Below are 22,107 nucleotides of genomic sequence, written 5' to 3' on the forward strand. Positions count from 1 at the left end.
CCTTGACCTTTGGACTTGCTGGTGATACTTGTCAGGGAGAAGGGAGTGTCGGCCAGTTGAATACATGGCTGGCTTGAGTTGAGGGGAATATTTGCTAATATATTTCTGCTTGTGATTCACACTCACAAACTTGATAGAGCAGGGAGAAAGTGAGGGCCGTGTCTCCAGCGGCTGTGTGTTCATCCGCACTGGGACCTGCTGCAAAGTACACACGCCACCTGTCTCTGCTGTGGTCAGCTCCACCCTCCATTTTTCTGGTCAGATCGCAAAATGGAGTTCAGCAAGACGGCCTCCTTTACATGGTGCACATTTGACCCAGCTGTCCCTGACCATGGCTTAGCTGTGGGGGTGCGTCTTTGAAAAGGGTCCCCCTGCCCCTGCACAGCTTTTGGCAAGAAGGAGATTTGGAGGAAATGAAAACATGGACTCAAGAGTTAGGCCTTGGTGTTGTATGGGTCAGTGAGAGATGGGCAACATGTTGCCCACACTGGGTCCTGGGAAAGATGGCAAATGTGGGATTCCACTAGCCTGTAAGTCTGAGTGATTTTTTTTTTTTTCCTACCGCTTTGTGGTTTCCTTTCTTGACAGGACAGGGTAACCTGTAACTTGTATTACAAGTACGGCCTAACCTTAGCGATTCAGGGATCAGTTGAAAACCCCAACCAGGCATTCTCTGGGTTCCTTCTTCCCTTGGCCAGATCCTTTTCCCAAATAGTGGAGAGTGAGGAGGGCTGGTCTTACTCATGGGGAGGTGGGCTGCTCAGATGTTCTTAAATCAGAGCTTGATGATACCCAGGGGATTTGCTCATTCTTCTTGGCCTACCCACCCCACAGCCCTGGGTGGGGGTCATGGACTTCTGTTATCTGAGTTTGACCCCAGGTTTAGTAGCAAAACTCTCTCTTAAATCAATGGCAAATCTTTTGAGATTCATACTGAGCTCATTTGGGGAAAATTTAAGCTTTTTACACTGGAGATACTGTAACTTGAAAGTCTGTTTTTGTTCATTTGAGAAATTTACGAGTACTAATAAGATCTCAAAAAGGTTTTGTTTTTTCCCTAAAATGAAATACACATAAAAGTAAAGCAGGGATTGCCCAAGTTTTTTGCCCTTTCCATGCTGTGACCCTACCTGCCACTGCCAAGACTTCCACACCTGCCCATTAAAGGGCTAACTTTTCTTCCTGAGTTCTGATCCTGAACCCTGTAGTTAAATCTCCTTTAAATTGTTCACCTCCCAGATGACAGGCCGGGATCTTCTCAAGGACCGAAGTCTGAAGCCGGTGAAGATTGCCGAGAGTGACATTGACGTGAGTGAGCAGAGTGACAGGCTGACCCCTTGGCTGCCTGCTACCTCCAAACCCGGGGTGGCAGCTTCAGGCAGGGTTTAGATGGTTCTGTAGCCAACGGCTTTCTGATCACACTCCAAGGCCATGCACTTTTCTCATCATCCCAGGCCCTCTCCAACCTGTTCTGTTCACAGGTCAAACTGAGTGTCTTCTGTGAACAAGACAGGATCCTGCAGGACTTAGAAGACAAGATACGAGCCCTCAAGGAGAACAAAGTATGCACCAGTTTTGCATAATCTTGGGCTGGGTGGTGTGGGATTTGTCATCCTGTCTTTCCGCTCTGTAGCCTAGTCTCATGTTAGTATTGAAAAACAGGTATTAATGTATCCAGAACAGTGTCTTTGGGTTTAAAGGGTATTTTTTGTGGAGCTTCTATCTGAAACTGTATAGGGAGACCTCAGCATACTTATTTCAAGTACCACCTCCCCGACCTTAATACTGCCCTGGCCCGTCTCTCCTTGGAGGCCCTGTGAGGTGAGCCTGGGAGCGGAGGGCTCCACTGGCTTATTTGTGATGACCCTGGACCCCTAAACCCAAGGGAAGGGGGCTGCCTTGGAGAAGGTGGCCATAGTCATAACAGGGCTGGGGTTTTCACTTCCTAAGGCTCCTTTCCCCTTGAGATCTGGGAAATAGAGGAAGCAACTCTGGTGGGAGGGGAGAAGTGGTCTGGGGGCCACTGATGTTTAGTGTGAATTTTTTCTTTTCTGCATTTAAGTGGCATTAAGTTTGTGGTACTCAAGGTTTCTGTATAATACACTCTTTTTTCAAGAGCTTAGCAAGTTTTCCATCTGTTTGTTGGTTTAGCCTCATAGTTTGTCCCATAAGAAGTGGATGGCCTTCGGCCTACTAAATAGATGAGAAATCTGAGGTGCAAATTTGTTACGTCTTTGTCCCAGGAGTCCTCCCAGTGGGCAGAGTCAGAGCTGGAATCAGAGGCCCTGACTTTCAGGCCCCCAGCTGGATCTTGGCCCTTCAGCCTCAGTTAGATCCAGCAGGTTTGTTTAGTTCCTGGCATGGTGGGGGAGTCTCAAGGGACTGTCCTGAACAATCCTCTTGCTCTTTGGCCCTGGTCTGATGCAGGATCAGCTAGAATCCGTGCTGGAGGTCTTGCACAGACAGATGGAACAGTACCGAGACCAGCCCCAGCACCTGGAGAAGATTGCCTACCAGCAGAGGCTGCTGCAGGAGGACCTTGTCCACATCCGGGCAGAGCTCTCCAGAGAGTCCACAGTGCGTAGAGGGTGTGGAGGATGGCAGACACCCCCCTACCCTATCCGTTCCCTTCCCAGGATGGGCTAGCCAGGAGGCCACTTTTCTCATCTCCCAAGCTGTAGTTGAGTTGGTGGCCAGGGGTGAGAGTCTTGGAGTAGCAGAACTCCTCCAGGCTGCCTCCTGACTGTAGCTTACTTTGTCCAGGTTGACAAGTCTATCTCTACTGGTGCCTTAAGCTGTTCTATCAGTGACTCCTGGATGGCTACAGTGACACCCAAAGGGTCAGATGTCTCAAAACAGCCTGCCATGTTGTTCCCCTGATCCGTGTGCAGTTAATTCTAAGATGTCAGAATTTCTGCTTTTTTATTTGTACATCTGATGTGATACAGGCCCTGTCTGCTGGAGCTGAGAACCAAAGCATCCTCAAGGGTGGGAGAGGGCACAGGGCAGGTGGCCAGGGTCAGAGCGTGAATGAGAAGACAACCCTATCTCTCTGCCGAGGCCTGCCTGGGGCTCACTGGGCTCCCCTTCCCCTTCTCCCGGCTGGGGCAGCAGAGGGCAGGAGCACAGGTGCTTATGGGCCCTTCTGGGGGGCCACTGAGAATGAGAAGCACTTCCTTATCCCACAGGAGATGGAAAACGCCTGGAATGAATACCTGAAGCTGGAGAGAGATGTGGAGCAGCTGAAACAGACGCTGCAGGAGCAACACAGAAGAGCCTTTTTCTTCCAGGTGACCCAAGGTTTCTTCATCCCTTCTGAGCTCTGGTTTCTTCTGAGAGCCTACCCCTGTGGGGGCCCTTCACCACCCCAGGCTCTCCTCTGGGGAATCCTTCCCCCAGCCAGACAGTTGTGAGAAGCCTCACCTCAGCCCCCTCTGCCTCTCCGCTCTCAAAGACAAGGTCTTGGGTGTTTTTTTTTTTTTTTAAGAGGTTTTACTACTGATCATTTGTAGTACCATGCTGTACTGTACTGATCATTTGAGACTACTGTCTCCCTCAGAGGAGACACTACTACTGACCTTAAGAACCTTACGGAGACTTGAGGGTCATCTGTCCTCTGTGGTTCTTGGCCTGGTCTTGGGGTCCTAGCTGCTCACTTAGCAGCAGGAAGCCCCGCCTCCTTCCCTCCCTGACTCCTGGGGATTGATGTCATTAAGCCCTCACCGGATCGGTGGTGTGAATTCACGTTCATCGAGGCGCTTCTGGTCTCAGGTGGCCATTCGCATTTCTGGAGGCCAGGCTGGGCGATGCCTGTGGCTGCGGCCCCTGCCTCGCTCAGGAGAGGCAGCCTTAGAGCCCTGCCTCCTCGACTTTAAAGCCAGGCCGCCCATTGATAGCTGCCTCTGACTCCAAAGGTGAGCGAGTGAAAGTCCTGTGTGGTTTTCCTTCTTGCGGCGGGTTGGGTCCTTCTGCTGTCAGTGTTCCCTCATTGGGGTGCCCAGCCAGGCTTCCACCCCACCCTCAAGATTTTGAAAATGGAAAATAACCCACTTTCAAACCCAACTTCAGATCCATGTCTCCTCTTTCAGGGCTCTGACATAAATTCAGTTTATTTGAATTCAGCAAGCATTGAGGCTTCTTGTGTACAGGGCCCTGTGCTGGGCCAGTTTAGGAGCTAGAGTTGCTAACTGATGAAGTAGCTCTAGCCAGCGCTCTTCACTGAAGTGATTTAATGAATGTGTTGACTATCTAGACACCAGCATCACCCCGAGAAAAGAGAAGGAATTCGAGAGGGGGTTTAGGTTTGTGGACCAGGAGGTTTTCCCAGGCGCTGCTATCCCTCCACTCACCACTTGGAGCTGGTCCCAGAGAGCCGGGTCCAGGACCACATGGAAGAGACTCTTGCCTGTGGCTAAGGTTGGCCTATGAGGTCACCCAGAACTTGTCTAGCTTCTGTAGCTGTTGTTTTTTCCCCATAATTTGCCTTCATTTGAACTAACATTTTCCTCTTCTTTTTGAATCCCCAGCATTTAACATAGTGGCTTGAAATAAATAGATGAATATTGTTGGCAAAGTCCTTCAAACAGTTCTCTAGTTACTTGTTCCTTGAACTGTCCTGTCTCATAATATTTACCTTCTTGGACTTCAGTGATTCACATGAATTTCAGCAGTATTTTTTTTTTTTTTTAGCTTTTCATTCCTTATGTTTCTTTAATCATACAAATAACACAAATGCATCTCTCTGAAAAATTTATACAATGAGAAGCAAAACCAAAAAAGGATGCAAAAGCTCCTCCTCCCTTCCTCTCTCTGCCCCAGTCCCATCGCCTTCCCTGTACGTAATCAGTGCCATCAGTTTGCAGCGTTGCCTTCCAGATCATTTTCTACACATTTCCAAATGTATGTACATACATAGTATCATATAATTTATTTGCGGGTGGGAGTTGGATTTACTTAAAGAGGAATCATACTTTCACATTATTTGATAACCCACTTTTTTGTCATAACTTTGTTATGGGAATCTTTCCAGGAAAGATACCCCCAAGCTTATTCTGCCCACAACAATAGCTATTTAAATTTAAACATAAATTAATTTAAATTAACCAAAATTAAAAATACATTTCTTAATCACACTAGAATCATTTCATGTGTTCAGTGGCCATATGTGGCTAGTGGCTTCTATATTGGACAGCACAGATTGTAGAAAATTTCCATAATTTCAGAAATTGTATTGGACATTGTTGGTCTGAGTCAATGAGATTAGTTTTTAACTGCTACGTAGTATTTCGTAGTCTGGATACTCCATACTTTTATTTAGCCATTCCTCCTCTATAGGCATGTAAGTTATTTGCAGTGATTTGCTTTTATAATCAGTGTCACAATGAGCATTTATGTAACTGCCTTTTTAAGCTTGTTTATAAGCATCATTCTAAGATAGGCTCCTAGGAGTGGACTTGTTGGGTTGAAATGAGTGTGCATGTTAAATGTTGACAGATACTGCCAGATCCCTCTCTGCAGGGCTGCACTCATTTGCCCTTCCACTCCAGTGCATGAGAGCACTGAACCTGTTTACCCACATCCTTGCCAGCACTTGATGTTATCAGTGTTTTTAGCTTTTGCCAGCTTGCCTGCTAAAAAAGGACATCTTGTTTTAATTTGCGTATATTTAAATACTAGTAGGTTACACATCTTTTCATATGATTATTGGCTATTTGTATTTCTATTGTGCCTTATTTAACAATGATTTAATGTACAGCAGGTCCACAGTCCTTCTTTCCCCTCCAAAAACCAAATAGGTCTTGTCACAGACTTCTAGAGAACCTAGCCCTGTTAGTTACTAGGAGACAGGCCAATTTGAAGCCTGGTTCCTGCAGCTCTGTTTCCACCCAGCCTAGTGGCATTGCCCAGGCTTTACCTGGGTGTCACAGTGACCTGGGAAGCTCACAAAGCCCTTCTTTGAGCAGGCTCCATGCTAACTTCTTTGGTGTAATTCTAGGCCAGACAAGCTGTTAGAGTCCTGAATAAATCATTGACACCGGAGACAGGCTTGCAGTCCCCAGATGCAAATTCTTAGTAATGGGGCTGGGAAACTCGCTTCTCTTTAGCCAGGTTTGGCTGTGAGAAAATCCATGGCCTTTTTGGTAAAGATGAGTAGCTTTATTTATGAAGATCCTCATGGCCACTAGGCAGGGAAACCGGAGGATAAAATAACTTCCAGGGAACTGTGAGAGTCAGTAATAGGTGAGGCAACCTATAGGTGTCCCTGCTTCTGGACAATGAGTTCAAGCCTTTGCTGAATGTGGAACATAGGAGCCTTCCTGCACAGTGTGATGTGAGGATAGAGGGGTGAAACCCCACCTTTGTGCTCCCCAAAAGCTTCATTCACCTTGTCATTAAGTTCTGAAATTCCATTGTCTTTGGGGAGAGATAGAAGTTCTCTGGCCTTTGCTCCTCTCTGCTCTTCTTTTACATGTCAGGGTGACAGGCAAAACGGGGGCAGCATTGTGAACTTACAGAAGTAGGCCAGGTAGACGGCCAGGGAGGAGAGAGATGACTTAAGCCTCAGGCTCGTCCTTCACCTGTTCCCTAACACTCTGCTCAGGGACCTCAGCTCTAGAGATAGTCCCAGTTTGCCCAGGCGTACATCTGTCCTAGGACACTTGCACTTCAGTGCGGAGCTGAGCATCAAGCCTTATATTTGCTTACAGCCCTGAGGACATGCACTGGCGTTGGAAGGGTGGGGAGAGTATGAGAGTGTGAGCCCCTTCGAGGAGGGAGGCCTCAGACGTCTGTTGTCACAGCTGTTGGTCAGTATTTGATCAAGGAACTTTATGTGGTTGGTCCTTTATTTATTCAGCATCACGTACTGAGAATCTGCTCCGTACCCAGCCCTGTGGGGATGTATCCAGGAGCAGTGGTCTAGGTGCAGGATCGGGCAGATCCGTAAATAACGCACGTGTGAGAACTCTTCCAATTAAGGGTGGCCAGGTGCCCTCAGAGGAGACAGGGGAGTGGAGCCTTCCTTTTTAAGTCCATGGGGTGGGACCGTGATAATTTTAAAATTAGAAGAATACCATATCTGATGTTTAAACAACTCAATTAAAAGAAACCCGCGACCCCTGCTCACGTCTTTCTAGGGCCTCTTCCCAGGTGGTTTTGGTTGTAACTTTCAAAGTGAGGTCACATAGCCTGGCTCTTCTTCCCTTGTGCTTTAAAAAAATAACAGCTTTATCATGTAATTCACATACCACAAAATTCACTATTTTAAAGTGAATTAAATTTAAATGCAGTGATTTTTACTACATTCACAGAGTTGTGTGACCATCCCCAACAATTAATTGTATAACATCTTCATCATGCCCAGAAAGAAACTCAGTACCCAGTAACAACCACGCCCCATTCCCACCCCAGCTCTCAACGCCTGCTCTAGCCGAGCACTAATCGACTTTTGTCTTTATGGATTTACCTATACTGGGCGTTTCATATAAATGAAGTCATACAATATGTGGAATTTTGTGTCTGGCGTCTTTCACGTGACATAATGTTTGCAAGGTTCATCCATGTTGTAGCACATATATTCATTCCTTTTTGCTGCCAGGTACTATCCACTGCCCATGTACTCTTAACTAAACCCCAGATCCCAGGATAGATGCTCTTTATATCCTGGGGATAGTGTAACCTCTAGTCCTTGCCTTTTCTTCCCTTCTGCCGTGGTTGCCTAAGACAGTCTGTTTTTTAAATCGTAAAATACACATAAAATAAAAATTACAACCTTCACCATTTTTAAGTGTACAGTTTGGTAGTGTTAAGTGTAGTCACGTTATTATACACCCACATCTCCAGAAATTTTTTCATCTCGCAAAATTGCAACTCTGGACGCATTAAACAACTGTCCCAGTCCCTTGTCTCCCCAGCCGCTGGCAACCACCCTTCTACTTTCTGTTTCTGAATTTGGCTACTCTGGATAACCTCGTATAAGTGGAATCATACAGTATTTAAGACAGTCTGTTTTTAAATTAGGTGAACAGGTGAGCGCTCCTCTGAAATCTCTCCCCTGGACCTCGGGCATCTTCCACGCCTGCACTTCTCCAGGGAGCTGCGAAGCAGGCATGGTTATAGCCCCGGTGGGATTTCCAAAGGGGATACTGACCCCCAGGGTCAGGGGCTCTGTCTGAAATGACAGCATTCTGGTAAGGAGCTAAAAAGGAAATGAACAACTGGCCTCATCTTCCTCAGGAGAAATCGCAGATACAGAAGGATCTCTGGAGGATTGAAGATGTCATTGCAGGCCTGAGTGCAAATAAAGAGAACTTTAGAATCCTGGTGGAATCGGTCAAAAATCCGGGTGAGCGGGCCATCTTCCTGGGGGTGAGGGTGTTGGAGGCCAGCACCCAGGGATGTGGGATGGCCCCTGGGAATGTTGGATCTTCATGGCGTAAATCACTCCTGTGTCCTCCGAGGAAGAGGGTCTTTGTTCCATCGCACCCTTTGCTTCCCTCCGTGCCCCTCAGAGAGAAAAACGGTGCCTTTGCTTCCTCACCCGCCTGTGCCTTCACTCTCGACTTCTGAGAGCAAGCCGCCCACGCAGCCCAGCCCTCCCACCAGCCCAGTGCGGACCCCTCTGGAGGTTCGACTTTTCCCCCAGCTGCAAACCTACCTGCCGTACCGACCTCACCCGCCCCAGCTGAGGAAGGTGACGTCCCCCCTGCACTCACCAACCAAGACGAAGCCCAAAGTTGTGAGTATTGACGACCAGGAGCCGAGCACGATCGTTTCCTTTCTGGTGGATGATTGTTCCTCTCTGTCCTCAGGTCAGCTTCTCTTGGGAAAGAAGCTTTTTAGGAAACTTGGGGAGACAGAACCAGGCAGAGTCCTGAGGGGTTCCTGAGCTGTGAGCACTTAAGGAGTGATGGGGGCCCTGCCGTTGTGCTTAGTCTCTCTGAGCTAGAAGGGCCCTGAGAGGTGGTCTAGCCCAGCCCTCCCCATTTACAGCTGAGAGGGCTGAGGCCAAGTAAGAGGAAGTGACTGCACTGAGCAGGGCGGAATTTGTGATCTGCATCGTGCAGGGAGGTGTGTGCCTGCCCTGTGCAGGGCTTCGTGCATATCTGCAGTTACATAAGCCTGTGGGCAGTGAGTGCATCTCAGCAGAAGAGCGTCCTTATCTTCACCTGTAGCTGAGCACCATGCTGGGTTGCGAGGATGCATGTGATCTTCACAACAGCATCATGGAGTAGAGGCAGGAAGGGCAGTATCCCCATCCCACAGACAAGAGAACTGAGGTCTTACAGTGTTAACATTTGCATAAGGTCTCCATGCTAGTGGATCCAATCCGCATTTCCCGGCCATTCTTTGTACCATCTGACGTCTAATTAGACATTCAGCCCTGGTCCTCAGGTCAGGCCTGTGGCCCATGAGGTTGCCGAGGCCAGCACCTTGGCTTGCCTGACATGGAGAAGGGCCAAGCCCTTGGCCAAATCTGGGAGCACAGGAGGCTCTAAGGAAATAGAAGGCATGGTCCGGGCTCATGTCTCCAGGGCCAGGCCAGCCTTGGCTGGGAAAAACGAGGGGCCTGGTCCAAGTGACAGGGGAGCTATGGCAAAGGGGACCTTGGAATGGGGCCTCCAGGTTTTTGCCAACAAGGGCTTGGAGGAGCTTTGCCTGGGCACCGTGTGTGTTTAGGACGTCTGACGAGATCGGTGCACGGTGCTGGCTGAAACACACAAGTTCCCGTACCTGGTCCTCACTGTTCACCTGCTTCCAGCCACAGCCCAGGGCCCAGAGCTAGAAGACAGGTGCTGGGACCCAGGGTCATTGTGAATTTCTTTATCCTGAGATCTCCTTCCCAGTGCCAGATCAAAGAGTCATGGAGCACCAGCCACCAAATAGGAGGTAGAAAATAGCAAAACAAATAGAAGGAATGACTGGGGCAGACGGCTGCTGCCAGCTGGGACGAGGAGCAAAGGGAAACAAGCAGGGCTGCCTGGATCGCAGCCATTGTCTCTCTCTGGGTCCTCAGACAGGACCCATCTCCTCTCTCAGCTTCTTCAGTTTCCCCTTATGCAGAACAGGCAGCTTGAAATAGACGATCATGGAGATTCCTCTTCAGAGCTTAGTCTCTGTGGCTTCGAGCCAGGGCTTTTCAACTTGGTTGAACAACAGGGTTACCAAGGAGGGGACAGGATCTTTTCTCCCCTCCTAGTACTGTATGTGTGTTCATTTTTTAAATTGTTGGTTGCTTGTTTTATATTTATATTTGTAAAATAATGATATGCATCCTGAAATTGACATAAAGCATGAATATATAATTTAGCAAATAGTAATAGAGACCACTTACGTTGTACCAACACCCAGACCAAGAAATAGAACTTTTCTAGCAACCAGAAGCCCTTGGAGCCTGTGGGGCCCTTCTCAGTGCAGGCCCTTTCTCTTTCTGCCAGAGGTGCATATAAGCTGTAGTCCTTTTTTTTTTTTTTTTTAATTTTTAACTGAAATATAGTCAGTTTATAATGTTGTGTTAACTTTTGATGTATAGCATAGTGATTCAGTTATACATATATATTCATTTTCATAATAGGCTGTTACAAGATATTAAATATGGTTCCCTGTGCATATAGCTGTAGTTCTTTCATTTTGTTTGGTTTCTCTTGTATTTAATGTCATTTATGTTTTTATTAGACAATATCCTGAAAGGGTGCAAAATAAAAGGATATAAAAAGTATGTAAAATGTCTCCCTCCCAGCCTCTATCGTGAGACATTCTATTGCCTTCAATGAAAGGCAATCAGAGGTTTGTGTGTATCTTTCTGTGGGGCTTTTTACAAATTGGTGATTCTGAGATCTTGTCAGGGTTGGAAATTACTGATGCTCAGAGAGCCTATGGGTATCTTGGGTAGGCGGTTTAAACTTCTCACAACAATGAAATGTGTTGCTTTAAAAGAATGCTGATAAACCTTTGCCAAACAAGCTTGCAGAACCCTTCCCTGAATTCTGAAAAATTCTGAAAAACAAAGCAAAATTAGACCAAGAAAAGGGGCGTTTAGGAGGAAGGAGTCTTGATGGTCATTTGTCCCAGAAGTGGGTGTTCATGGCAGCCGGGGGCCAGGCTGTCGGTCTGTAGAGAAGCCACAGCCTTGAGAGAGCACTGTGGACTGGGGGTTCAAGGAAAATAGTTACATTCATCACAGTGCAGGGAGTGGGCTGCAGGGAAGGCAGTGAGTCACCCATCTCGACTGCCTATTCAGTGCCTGCGTCAGGAAGGAGGAAATATTTTGTAACCATGCACATTTTTGATAGAAAGGGCAGGAGGATGTCGACTGTCCTTGCTCAGATCCCCCGCCTGCTGGAGGGAGGACGCAGAGACTGTGCAGGGACAGTGAGCCAGCTCAGTCTGAGCACCGGGGGTCGGGTGGAGGTGGTGGGGTGCTGCCATAAACATACAAATAAGTGCAGTTACCAGCCTGCTTCCCCTGATGGTGCACCCTGAACAGTGGAGGGAGAGCATGGACCCAGGAGACTGGGTTCTGAATTGTGTATAGTCAACGCTCTGAAACACACAAGATGTGTAAATCAGGGAAGGATGGGGTTGGAGCAGAGGCATGCTCACGGCTCAACCCTCAGCAGGGGAAGTGTTGGCATCTTTGTGCTGAGGTGCTTATGCTCTGTAGGCCAAGGCGGCCAGCTCTGGCCGTTTGGGCCACCACTGTGATGGCGCCCCTCAGCATCCTTTCACTGGCACTCATTTGGGGTTTTCTCCTGAGCAGGATGACGAGGCTCCTCCCAGGCCCCCACTGCCTGAGCTCTACAGCCCGGAGGACCAGCCCCCAGCCGTGCCCCCTCTGCCGAGGGAGGCCACCATCATCCGGCACACTTCAGTGAGGGGCCTCAAGCGGCAGTCAGACGAGAGGAAGCGAGACCGGGAGCAGGGGCAGTGTGTGAACGGGGACTCGAGGGTGAGCAGGCAGGGCCCCAGGGGTCACCCCGCTGTGTGTGGGGAGAGGGAAGGTGGCCTGACACCGGGCAGGTATGACAGCCTTAGGCTCTGCCCGCAGGTGGAGCTGCGGTCATATGTCAGTGAGCCTGAGCTGGCGACCTTCAGTGGGGACATGGCCCCGCCCTCCCTGGGACTCGTGGGCCCCGAGAGCAGGTACCAGACGCTGCCAGGCAGAGGTAAGGCAGGACTCTTCATGGAGTCTTTCTGGGAACCCCGCCACTACCACACCACTGCTTCCCAGCCCTCACCCGGTCCTCACACCCTTCTCTATGGCGTTGGGCCTTGGTGTGACTAGCAGCTGTCACAGTCTCTGGGATGTAGGGAGGGCCTGTCCTTCCTTCCTCTGGTTCACATCCTGATTCTCTTCCTCTTTTATTACAGCTGGCCCCGGGAACAATGATAATAGAAATTACTTGTAAAGCCCAGCATTCTATTCACTTAGTTAAGATTCATGATAATCCTAGAGAAAAGTACTGTTATTATCCCCATTTTAGCGATAAGAAAACTAAGGCCTAGAAAAATTAAATGACTTGCCAATTAGCCAATAAGGAATGGAGCCAGAATACAAGCCCAGCATTCCTGCAGGCTGGGATGTTGGGTGACTGCCATCAGCGTGGCCATCTCAGGCCTTCTGGAGGGTTTTCTCCTCTTCTGTGCCACTCCAAGACTCAATGAGTCCTTTCTTTAAACCAGCACACCCTTCTCCTCAGTTGACCCCCTTCTCACTCCCTTCCTCTGTCCCTTCGAGATAGGGGTGGGAACAGACTTGGGCCCTTAGACTCATCCATTTTCCCCACAGCCAGACCCTCTTCCTCAGAATTCCTTTTAAAGGGAGGACACCAGACATCTCTGTACCTGGGCATCCTGGAACCCCTGAGCAGGCTGACCACACTCCCTCGTTGCTCCTCACCTGATCCTCCTGTCTGCTCCCTACGTGGGAGGTCAGGTGCTTTCCCCCGTTGGCTGTATGTGGAGGCGGGAGGCCACACAGCCGCAGGTTGGGCACCTGTGGGGTTATGTGACTTCCAGCCCACCATGCTGTCTAGGCTTGCTGTGGCCTGCCCTGGTCCCTGGAGGCGGTGGGCTCTGACTTCTGCTGAGTTGGGCCACAGCAACCCTTGGTGTTATGCCCAGGAATGCTGTCCCCTTCATTCATCACAGTCTAGTGGTGATCATCAGTGCAGCATTAGTGGCATGTGGGACAGGATGGTTCTTTGTTGCTTAAGGTTCTCTGGGCATTGCAGGACATTTGTCAGTCTTCTTCCCATGTGCTGAATACTAGTGGTGTCCTCAGTCAGTGTGATGCCCATTTCTGGATGGCAGGGACCACCCTTGGTAAGAATGCCGCTAGTGGAGAAAGCGCAGGCTGTGGCTTCACGTGACCTTGGACAAGTTGCTTAACCTCTCTGAGCTTTAGATTGCACACCTCTGTGTTGTTAGGCAGTGCTACCTGGTAGGGCCAGTGGGACAAAATCTATATGAAACACCTGGCGCCATGCCTGCCTGCTGTACAGGAGGTACTCTGTGCTCAGTGCTTTCTTCTTTCCCTTCTTCATTTGTTCATATATTCAGTCAGTCAGTCAACCTGGCAGTGTTGAATCTGCAATCTGATTAGACATATGTTGACTCTGTGGTTAGTGCAGCAACCAGTGAATATACTGAAGGATGTGGGGAAATAACTGATTCTGCCTGGGGCATTTGAAAAGGCTTCTCACAGACAAGGCACTCAGGTTGGGTCATGCAGGATTCATAGGAGTTCATCAGGAAAAAGGGATGCAGGGCATTCCTCGACCTCTATCCTTTCCTTTTGCCAAGTAGCCCAGGTCTCCTGCATGTGAGGGAAGACTAGGGTAGTCCACAGATCTCTAGGGACAGAGGGCACCCAAGGGCTGGCCCTCATTCCCTACCTGGGGACTTGCTTTTCCAGGTCCTGGGCAGGAAGGAGAGCAGATTGTTGGTTAGGTCCTTGTGGTCCCCTCACGGGAGTGGGAGGTGACTGGGGAGGGGCTGGTGGTCTGTCCTCCTCATCACAAATCCATTTGCATGTCTTTCCTCACTAAGGGCTCTCAGGGTCCACGTCGAGGCTCCAGCAGTCGTCCACCATTGCTCCCTACGTCACACTCCGGAGGGGCCTAGATGCCGAAAGCAGCAAGGTGACCTACCCTGTGAGTGGCCTTGAGAAATTCTCGAGGGGCTCACTGCTCCCTCATGCACAGAGGGAAGGGCTCCGAGGTGGACAGTGACTGGAGATCATATGAAGTGACCTCAGCCCTTCCTGAGCTCAGAGTCCCTGTCACCTTGTGCTCATGACACTTTCCCTACTGCCCACCAAGAAGGGCATCACACTGCCCTCTCCATTGCCCAGAGTTCCCCCACCTTTCTCTCTAGTCTGTGAGGCTCGCCCAGGAAGTGTACACCCTGAGTTCTGGCCCATCATGTGCTGCATGTGTGCCCGACTGGACAGGCCTGGGCCTCAGTGTCACATCTGCAGCTGGGGCACTGCCCTGAGAGCCCGTGAGGGCCAAGGGTATCATGTCCATGAGTGTGCTTAGCAGAAGTGGTTCTCAGTGGCCAAGTGGAGCCCACTGTGCGTGTGAATATGTATGTGAGAGAGAGAGAGGGTGCTGCCTAGTGTGTTCCCAGCCCAGCTGCCCTTCCGTCTCTCACCCTCCTGCCCTCAGAGACCCAAGAGTGCCTTGGAGCGCCTGTACTCAGGAGACCACCAGCGGGGCAAGATGAGTGCGGAGGAGCAGCTCGAGCGCATGAAGAGGCACCAGAAGGCACTGGTCCGGGAGCGCAAGAGGACGCTGAGCCAAGGAGAGAGGGCGGGGCTGCCCTCGTCCCGCTACCTCAGCCACCCGCTCCCCGGAGACCTCGGCTCAGTATGTTAGGAGGGTCCAGGCAGGCGGGGCTGGGACAGGGAGCAGAGCTTCCCCGAGTCCCCCAGACACAAGCACATCACACCCTCGAGACAATGGGCCGTCGGCCTGGATGGTTCAGAGAACACCCCGTGGGCTGTGTGTCCGCAACCCGGGACACATATATGACTTGGTCAGAGTGCTCGAAACTAGAGCAAGAGTGAGGTTGTCATGGCAGGAGCCTGGGAGCCGGAGAAAATGTCCAAAGTCAGTTCTCCAGTGGAGCTTGAGGGAGGACTCTGTAGGCACCAGAGTCTCGGCGAAGCAGGGACTTGAGAGTGCAGGGCTGGCAGGTGGAAGAGGAAGATGGTGCTATGATCTGAGGAGGAGGAGCGTAAACCAGCCAGCCTCCCAAACCTCCGAGCAGGTGCCCTGTGGGTCAGCTGAGCACAGGGTCGTGCCCCACACCTCTGAGGCCTGGGGGTCTCCCACAGTTGTGGTGCTGGCCCCCTGGTGCCCCAGGAGAACCAGGGTGTCCACGCTGCCCCCTGGTGGTGCTTCCAGTCACTGCACCCTGCCCACTGTCACCTTAGGTCCCTTTTGGAAACATTCCATTTGACTTTTCCCTGTTGTTTGACATCAAGTGTTTCCCTAGACTGCTAGCCTGACTGTTCTTTCCCTAATTCATTGCACAAGCTCTTTTGCTTTTAGTGTTACCGCTCATTGCCTCTAACCCTGCCTGATTGTGTTTACAGAAGCTTCTAATTTGCATCAAGCATTCTCTAACTGGCCTGTGCTCTTGTTACCAGGCTTATAATAGCAGCTCTTTTCTCCATAGCCTAGCGAGCACTTCCATGTGTGACTCACCTTTCTGCTGCCCTTTTTATGTAGGCCTACTGACTCATAATTCACGATCCCAAAGGCCGCCCCGCAAGGCTAAGCCAGCCCCACTACCTGAGGGCCGTGGTCATCGGCAGAGGTCTGTGCATGATGCATTTATCAAAGTCCATGCCTTACACCTAGATAGTAGATGTGGACTTCAGAGATTGCATGTTTGAATAAGTTCTTCCAGGTCTGAGGTGGTTCGGTTTTAATTCCTCCAGTCCCATCAGCACAATTTCTTATGGAAAACTTTTTGTATTTCTAGTATTTAATAACATGAACAGATAGAAGAGACATTATGTTCTGTCTTAGGGGGCCCCTTGCAGCTGGTTAGCTCAGACACCAAAGGGGTAAGACCCAGGACACGTAACCTGAAAAGCCGCAAAGCCAGTAACTTTTAAACTTTTTAAGTAAATGTCATGTGGGGTAACACTGACTTTTTACAACCTGATGTTTCAAATGTAGAAAGGTGATCTAAAAATCGTAACTTGAATACCTTGTAATTTTTCTCTTGAAAAGAAGACTTGTGTAAGTCTCTGCCTCAGCGCCAATAAACGTGTTGCTTAATGATAATGGATTGGCGTGGTTCTTCCCCAGGAAACATTGTAAAATCTAGTGAACTTTTTCTGTTTGTGGAAACAATCAGGCTGGGTTTATGTGAGGACTTGTCTCTATTTGGGGCACCAGTGAGCGTGTAAGAAAATGTGCGTTTTCTTTGTGAATCATTAAATTAATTTTTGACCCCTGAATTTTCAGCTGCCTAATCCTTTCATACCATAATTGGAAACTATCACCTAAGAGAAATTACACTGATTTAGAGTCATCACTGAGAGCTTGTGCATGAATGGGTGAAATGTGCTGATAATGGGTATGGGACTGGGGGGTGGTGGGGGGCTAGGTAGGGCATTAAAGACCTGTTGTGACCACTTAGGGCTCTGAGGTGGATGGGGTGGGAGGGAGGAGGTGACTTGGGATGTAGAAACATCTGCTTGGCTTTTGCTCAAGAGAAAAGAGGCTTTAAGCCCATTCCTTCCTCTCAACAACCCGCTCAGCTTTGAGGCCACAGGTGATCAGGAAGAGCTGAACTGTTGTGCTCGGGATCTTAAAGTGACTAGGTTACTGTTTCCCTCTGTGCAGCCTGCTTGTTACAGAGTTGGTACTGAGAAAGAGCCTTGGAAATGTTGTATTTGATTTAGCATTTTAATTTTACATGGTTTTGTTTTTTCTAACATAAAACATCTGCCCCAAATAGATACGTGTTATGCAGCGGTTTATCTGCCTCACTGAGCCCAAGCTGCTCCCATTTGGACCTCCCCAACGCCACTGTGGGTGCAGTATTCCCCACCCTTAACTTTGTCCTGTTGAGAATACCTACTGGAAAGGCTCTTGGCTACTTCACTTGCTTACCAGGGCCTCAAAGGGCATGTTTTCCCCATTATTTCTGAGCTGGGACATATGGCTCCTGAACCAGAAAGTCTTCCATGAGCTGTCAGGCAGCAGAAGCAGCAAATCCCTTCTCTGGAGCTCTGTCCCAGGTTCTGTTTTGGGGTCACCTTTTTGGACCTGGGAGCCTCCTATGTCCCCGAGGACCATTGTGAGTCTAAAGTCTGTGCCCTGGAGGTTTGTACACTCTGGGACCCAGATCAGAGAGAAATCAGCAGTCTAGAATCAGGCCGCATCAGAGAGGCAGAGCCTTGGTCTCTGTTTCACAGTTTCAGCACACAGCAGAGACCATACATATCACAAAACTGCTGCCTTATTTCAGAGATGAGGTTGAGGTCCTTGGTCACATAGCTTTTCCCTAATGAGTCACAGGCCCATCTTCCCAAGAACCCCAGTTGCCTGCAAGACCCACCCAAAAGGGAGTCGGGAAGTGACTACATTTCATCCTCTCATTCTGTTGCCAGTGGAAGCGCGAGCAGGACTTTGACCTGCAGCTGCTGGAACGGGCCGTACAAGGGGAAAGAAAGGACCAAGAGGAGAATGGCTGGCTGAAGGTGCAGGCCATGCCTGTCACTGAGTTGGACCTGGAACCACAAGACTATGACTTGGACATCAGCAGAGAGGTGAGGGCAGGGGCTTCCTTCATGCCCCACCAGGAGGCATGGCCTTCAGACTCCCAGCCTGACCAACCCTCCCAGTGGCCCTGGGAGGGTGTCGTTCTGAATGGGGACAGGCTCAGCCTCAGTGAGGCCCAAGAGGATGCGTGAACAGCAGCTTGAGCCAGTAAGAGGAGCTGAGGCATTTTGATGCAGGTCCAGATCTGTCTCTCTCTATAATTTAGGGCAAGTCATTTAACTTTTCAGTGCTTTGGTTTCTGCAGCAGTGAAGTGGGTTGTGGTGAGGGCTAGGTGACCCAGCACACTACCGGAGCGATTAGCAAGGATCAGAAAGCCGTGAGAACGTGGCCTGGCACATAATAGACATGTGATAAGGTAGTTGTTAGGATATGTACCCTGCAAAACCAGAGGTTGGTTTTGCATCCAGCCGGTCAGGCCAACTTGAGCAATCGGACTTAGAGAGAAGAGTGGGTGGGGAGACAGGTTTGGAAATCACAGACAAAATTTCCAGCCAAGATAGCGGCGGGCAGCTCTGCATAGTTCTGGTCTGAATTCTTTCGCCCTCTGGTGGCTAAAGTGTATCATTACCAGGCAGGCCCCGGAAAGCAAGTAACCCCAATCAAGAATGTATCTTATCCACGAGAAGAGAAGAGAAGAGGGGTCAGAGGGTGACATAGACTCAAGGTCTTCAAGACATGTGGTGGTCTCCGGTGGCCTGTGTAAGCTCTGTAGAGCAGTGTCTGTAGCTGTTTTGTTCACCTTTATGCACCCAGCACTAGACCTGGCACATAGTAGATGCTCTGTAAATGTTCGCTGAATGACGATTCTACTGAAGTGCACAGTGGCGGATAGATTTCCCAGACACATTTGGCCTGGCCTGAAACTGCATGAGAGGAAATGCTGTCACCACATGAAGGACAGATCCAGGTTTGGACACACTGATGCCTGTGGAGTTGCTGAGTTCTCGGCTCAGCTGAAACTTCAGGGGTTGACGAGGCCAGTCCCCTGCCTTCAGACCTTTTCCCTTTGGCACCTCTAAAACAGCCAAAGGTTTGTGCTTTCTCAGATTCACAAAAGAAACTTTTGCACGCTGCCTTGGCAATGAAAGTGTGTTTTGTGGTGTCCTAATTGGCCTGCCAGCCAGGGGAAAAAGTCCTTCCTTATCTCTAACCTAAATCCCTCCTGCTACAATGTAATCTTCTTCCTTCCTCTGGATCTGCTCTCATTGGAAATAACAGAGAAGAGCTTATTTCTTGCCATCTTTCGCCATGGTTTAAATTCAAGTCCAGATTTGTTCTGGGATTGAATTTAGCTTGTTTTTAGAAGCTTCAACAAACCCTGTTTTAATGTGCTGTTGTAGTTCAAGGAGGAAAAAAATTCCTTTTGGTGTGCAAAAGTTCCCTTTAGGATTCTTGGCCCCAGCAGCGTTTCACCAAGCTGAGGTTGCTGTTTGGTTTGTGTGAGAGACTGATGGGGAGGAGTTGGGCCATTTTTCTCTTTAAAGCAGCAAGTACAGCATGGCTGCCTCCTGTCTGGGTCAGAGGGGCTTTTGTAGGGACCGAACACACTGTTGCTCTCTTTCATCCCCCACCCATCCACCAACCCACCCATCCAAGGAGTGTTTGCTGAAGGGCTACCAAGTACCAGGTCTCTGTGCTAGACAGTGGAGAGACAAATGGAAAACAGAGGGAGTGGAGGGGTGGGACACGGGGGAGGGGCAGGGAAGGGCTCTGGAGGTGAGATCAGAAGGGTGAGAAGGAGTTCATGAAGCACAGGGAGCAGCATCCCCGGCAGAGGGGATGGAGGTGGGTCCGTGAAGTGGAGAGGTCGGCAGAGGTCAGGTCACGTCAAGGGTGGCATTAAGGGTGATCATTTTTATCCTCAGAGCTTCTGGTCTAGTTATTTTTGCCTTCCCTCTTCTCTTCCCTTGGCCTGGAGGAGGTTGCCTGATATGGTGGAAAGAACATGGGCTTTGGAGTCAGACTCAGGTTCAGATCCCGACTCCACATGGACTGCTGCTGTGATCTTAGCACGTGACTTCAGTCTGTGGGCTCCATGCGCTTCCTCTGGTGGGAGACAGGGCCGGGGAGCAACTAGCTCTCAAACCTAAACATCTGTACCCCCTACCCCCACCACCTCCTGGTCCTTTCTCAGCTCTCCAAACCAGAGAAGGTCTCCATCCCTGAGCGTTATGTGGAGCTGGATCCTGAAGAGCCACCCAGCCTGGAGGAGCTGCAGGCACGGTACCGCAAAGCTGAGAAGATCCGCAACATCCTCGCCCGGTCCAGGTCAGCCCACGCACTGCCCGAGTCCTGACAGCCCACTGGGCCGACTGGGGGTGTCTCCACTGAATTGGCCCTGGGCCGGGCTGCCCAGGATGTGTGTTGTGCCAGGCCTCCGTCTCAGACAAGCCTGCTCGCTGGAAGGGGCAGGCTGGCTCTCGGCACATCACCAACAGATCAGCAGGGAAGATTGCCCAGGTCACATGAGGGGTCCTGAAACACTCTGAGGGCCGTCCTGGGCCCTTGGCCCCAAATCCTGTGGCCCTCGCGAGCATGGGGAGTGGAGCCAGGAATGGCAGTGAGGTGGACATAGTTGGAGATTGGCCCCGCGGATGGCACTCTCAGTGTTAGGGCCTGTGTTTCCTCGCAGACCAGAGCTAGGGGCCCAGCCTTGTCCTGAGGTGCCAGAGGCCTCGCCCACTTTCCTGGAGGCCGGGATGGAATTTCCTTCCCCTCATCCTCTGTAGCCTTGGAAACTAAACCTGGTACCTGAGGGCCTTCCTTTCAGAGCGAGGTTAGCCTTTCCACGTCTGGATTTAATAGGAGCCTAGAGCTAGAACTCTTATCTTGAGGTCTGTGATCCGCCAAAGGAAGAACAAAGCTGTGCCTGGGTGTTTGCAGAGAAGCGTGTGCACCTTCGTCTAGAGAAAGTGCACCGTTTTTCTCTGATGCTCCCAAAAGGGTGAGGTCCTCAGGCCGGGGAGAGCCTCCTCCCCTGAGGCAGGTGCCCCGGGGTGGCGAGGCCCTCAGCCTGCTCTCTGGCCCTCCCGCAGCATGTGCAACCTGCAGCCACCCTCTGGGCAGGACTGGAGCAGCGTGGCCGACGTGGACACGCAGCTGCAGGAGCAGGAGCGCATCATCACCATCTCCTACGCCCTGGCCTCCGAGGCCTCCCAGCGCAGCAAGCAGGTGGCAGGTGAGGCCGCGGGCTCAGCTTCTGAGGTCGGGTCCCAACCGCTGCATTTTGGGGCTCAGGGCTCAGTGTGGTTTGTCAGGCAGTCAGTGGAAAACCGGGCATCAGGCTTGGCAGTTGAGGGCCAGCGGTGGGCTCCTCTGACCTGTGAGCGGCTCGGGGCTTGTGGGGGCACCTGCAGCTCAGGACTGTCAGAGGAAAGCGGGCCGGGAGGGGGCGTCTGTAGCTCACTCCTAAATCTAAGAGCGGTGCTATTCAGCGTTCTCTGAGATTTCGAGTAAGAACAGATTTTTTTAGGCTCCTGAGCTAAGGGGCCAAGGCCAAGGTTTCTGGCCTCACAAAGAAGAGGGCAGGAGAGCCGCTGGTGCTTGGACTTCTTCCTGGGACAAGGCAGAAGGGGGCCCCCTCTAACCTTCCTGGGGGCCCTGCTCTGGTCCCAAAATCAAAGCCGCTATTCACCTTATCAGAGTGGCCTGTGCCAAAAAGCAGGACTTGGGAAAGTGCGACTTTGCTCTCCAGTGGGAAGAAATAGCACCATGGGATGGGAGGGTGTGTGTGTGAATGTATGCATGCATGTGCGTGTGTGTAAAAAAGGCTTTCTCTCTCAGCCAGGAAAGAGGCTCCTGGCCCCTCTCTCCACCCACATCCGCCCTCCCCGTGTGCGCCCTCACACTTCACCCAGTGCTCTTTCTTCCCAGATGCCACTGTATGTCCAGGTGGTGCCCCTGCCCTTGGCCAGGTGTGAGAGGGGGTGGTCATAGAGCCTTAAGTGGTGTCACAGTCCCCACCAGTCCTCCAACCCTGGCCAGAGGGTCTAGCAGTGACCCAGGGTGGGGCCTGCTGGGTTCTGAGGTGACTGTCCTTGGGGAGCAGAGCTTTAACATCTCCTCAAGAAGCCATGGGAGTGACCGAGGACAAGGGTAACCCTGTTCTCTGTCCCTAAGCTCTGATCCCATACGGAGTCCCTGAAATCTCTGCTGTCCTGACTCCCTGGAGGACATGTGAATGGGCTGAGAGGGGTCACTGTAGAGGAGACAGCAGGTGGCTCCCTGTGGCCCATCTCGGCAAAGTTGAATTCCTTCCTGTGTCAAGGGGTCCAGCAGGGGCCCCCTCCCCACTGTGAA

At 50.7% G+C, this 22,107-nt stretch overlaps 1 protein-coding gene across 3 annotated transcripts in view; it reads left to right on the forward strand.

Moving 5' to 3' along the window:
- Nucleotides 1-22,107, forward strand: part of PLEKHA7 (pleckstrin homology domain containing A7) — a 190,515-nt gene that overhangs the window by 164,550 nt on the left and 3,858 nt on the right. For all 3 annotated transcript variants that reach the window (XM_032488929.1, XM_032488931.1, XM_032488932.1), the window contains 13 exons: nt 1,240-1,308; nt 1,482-1,562; nt 2,428-2,577; nt 3,189-3,290; nt 8,236-8,344; nt 8,511-8,737; nt 11,759-11,947; nt 12,047-12,164; nt 14,050-14,153; nt 14,670-14,870; nt 17,636-17,794; nt 19,943-20,076; nt 20,844-20,986. In XM_032488929.1, coding sequence (XP_032344820.1) covers nt 1,240-1,308; nt 1,482-1,562; nt 2,428-2,577; nt 3,189-3,290; nt 8,236-8,344; nt 8,511-8,737; nt 11,759-11,947; nt 12,047-12,164; nt 14,050-14,153; nt 14,670-14,870; nt 17,636-17,794; nt 19,943-20,076; nt 20,844-20,986 — 1,786 coding nt within the window. The remainder of the gene's footprint in view (nt 1-1,239; nt 1,309-1,481; nt 1,563-2,427; nt 2,578-3,188; nt 3,291-8,235; nt 8,345-8,510; nt 8,738-11,758; nt 11,948-12,046; nt 12,165-14,049; nt 14,154-14,669; nt 14,871-17,635; nt 17,795-19,942; nt 20,077-20,843; nt 20,987-22,107) is intronic.

Source organism: Camelus ferus, chromosome 10, assembly GCF_009834535.1.
Source record: "Camelus ferus isolate YT-003-E chromosome 10, BCGSAC_Cfer_1.0, whole genome shotgun sequence".
Taxonomy (NCBI): domain Eukaryota; kingdom Metazoa; phylum Chordata; class Mammalia; order Artiodactyla; family Camelidae; genus Camelus; species Camelus ferus.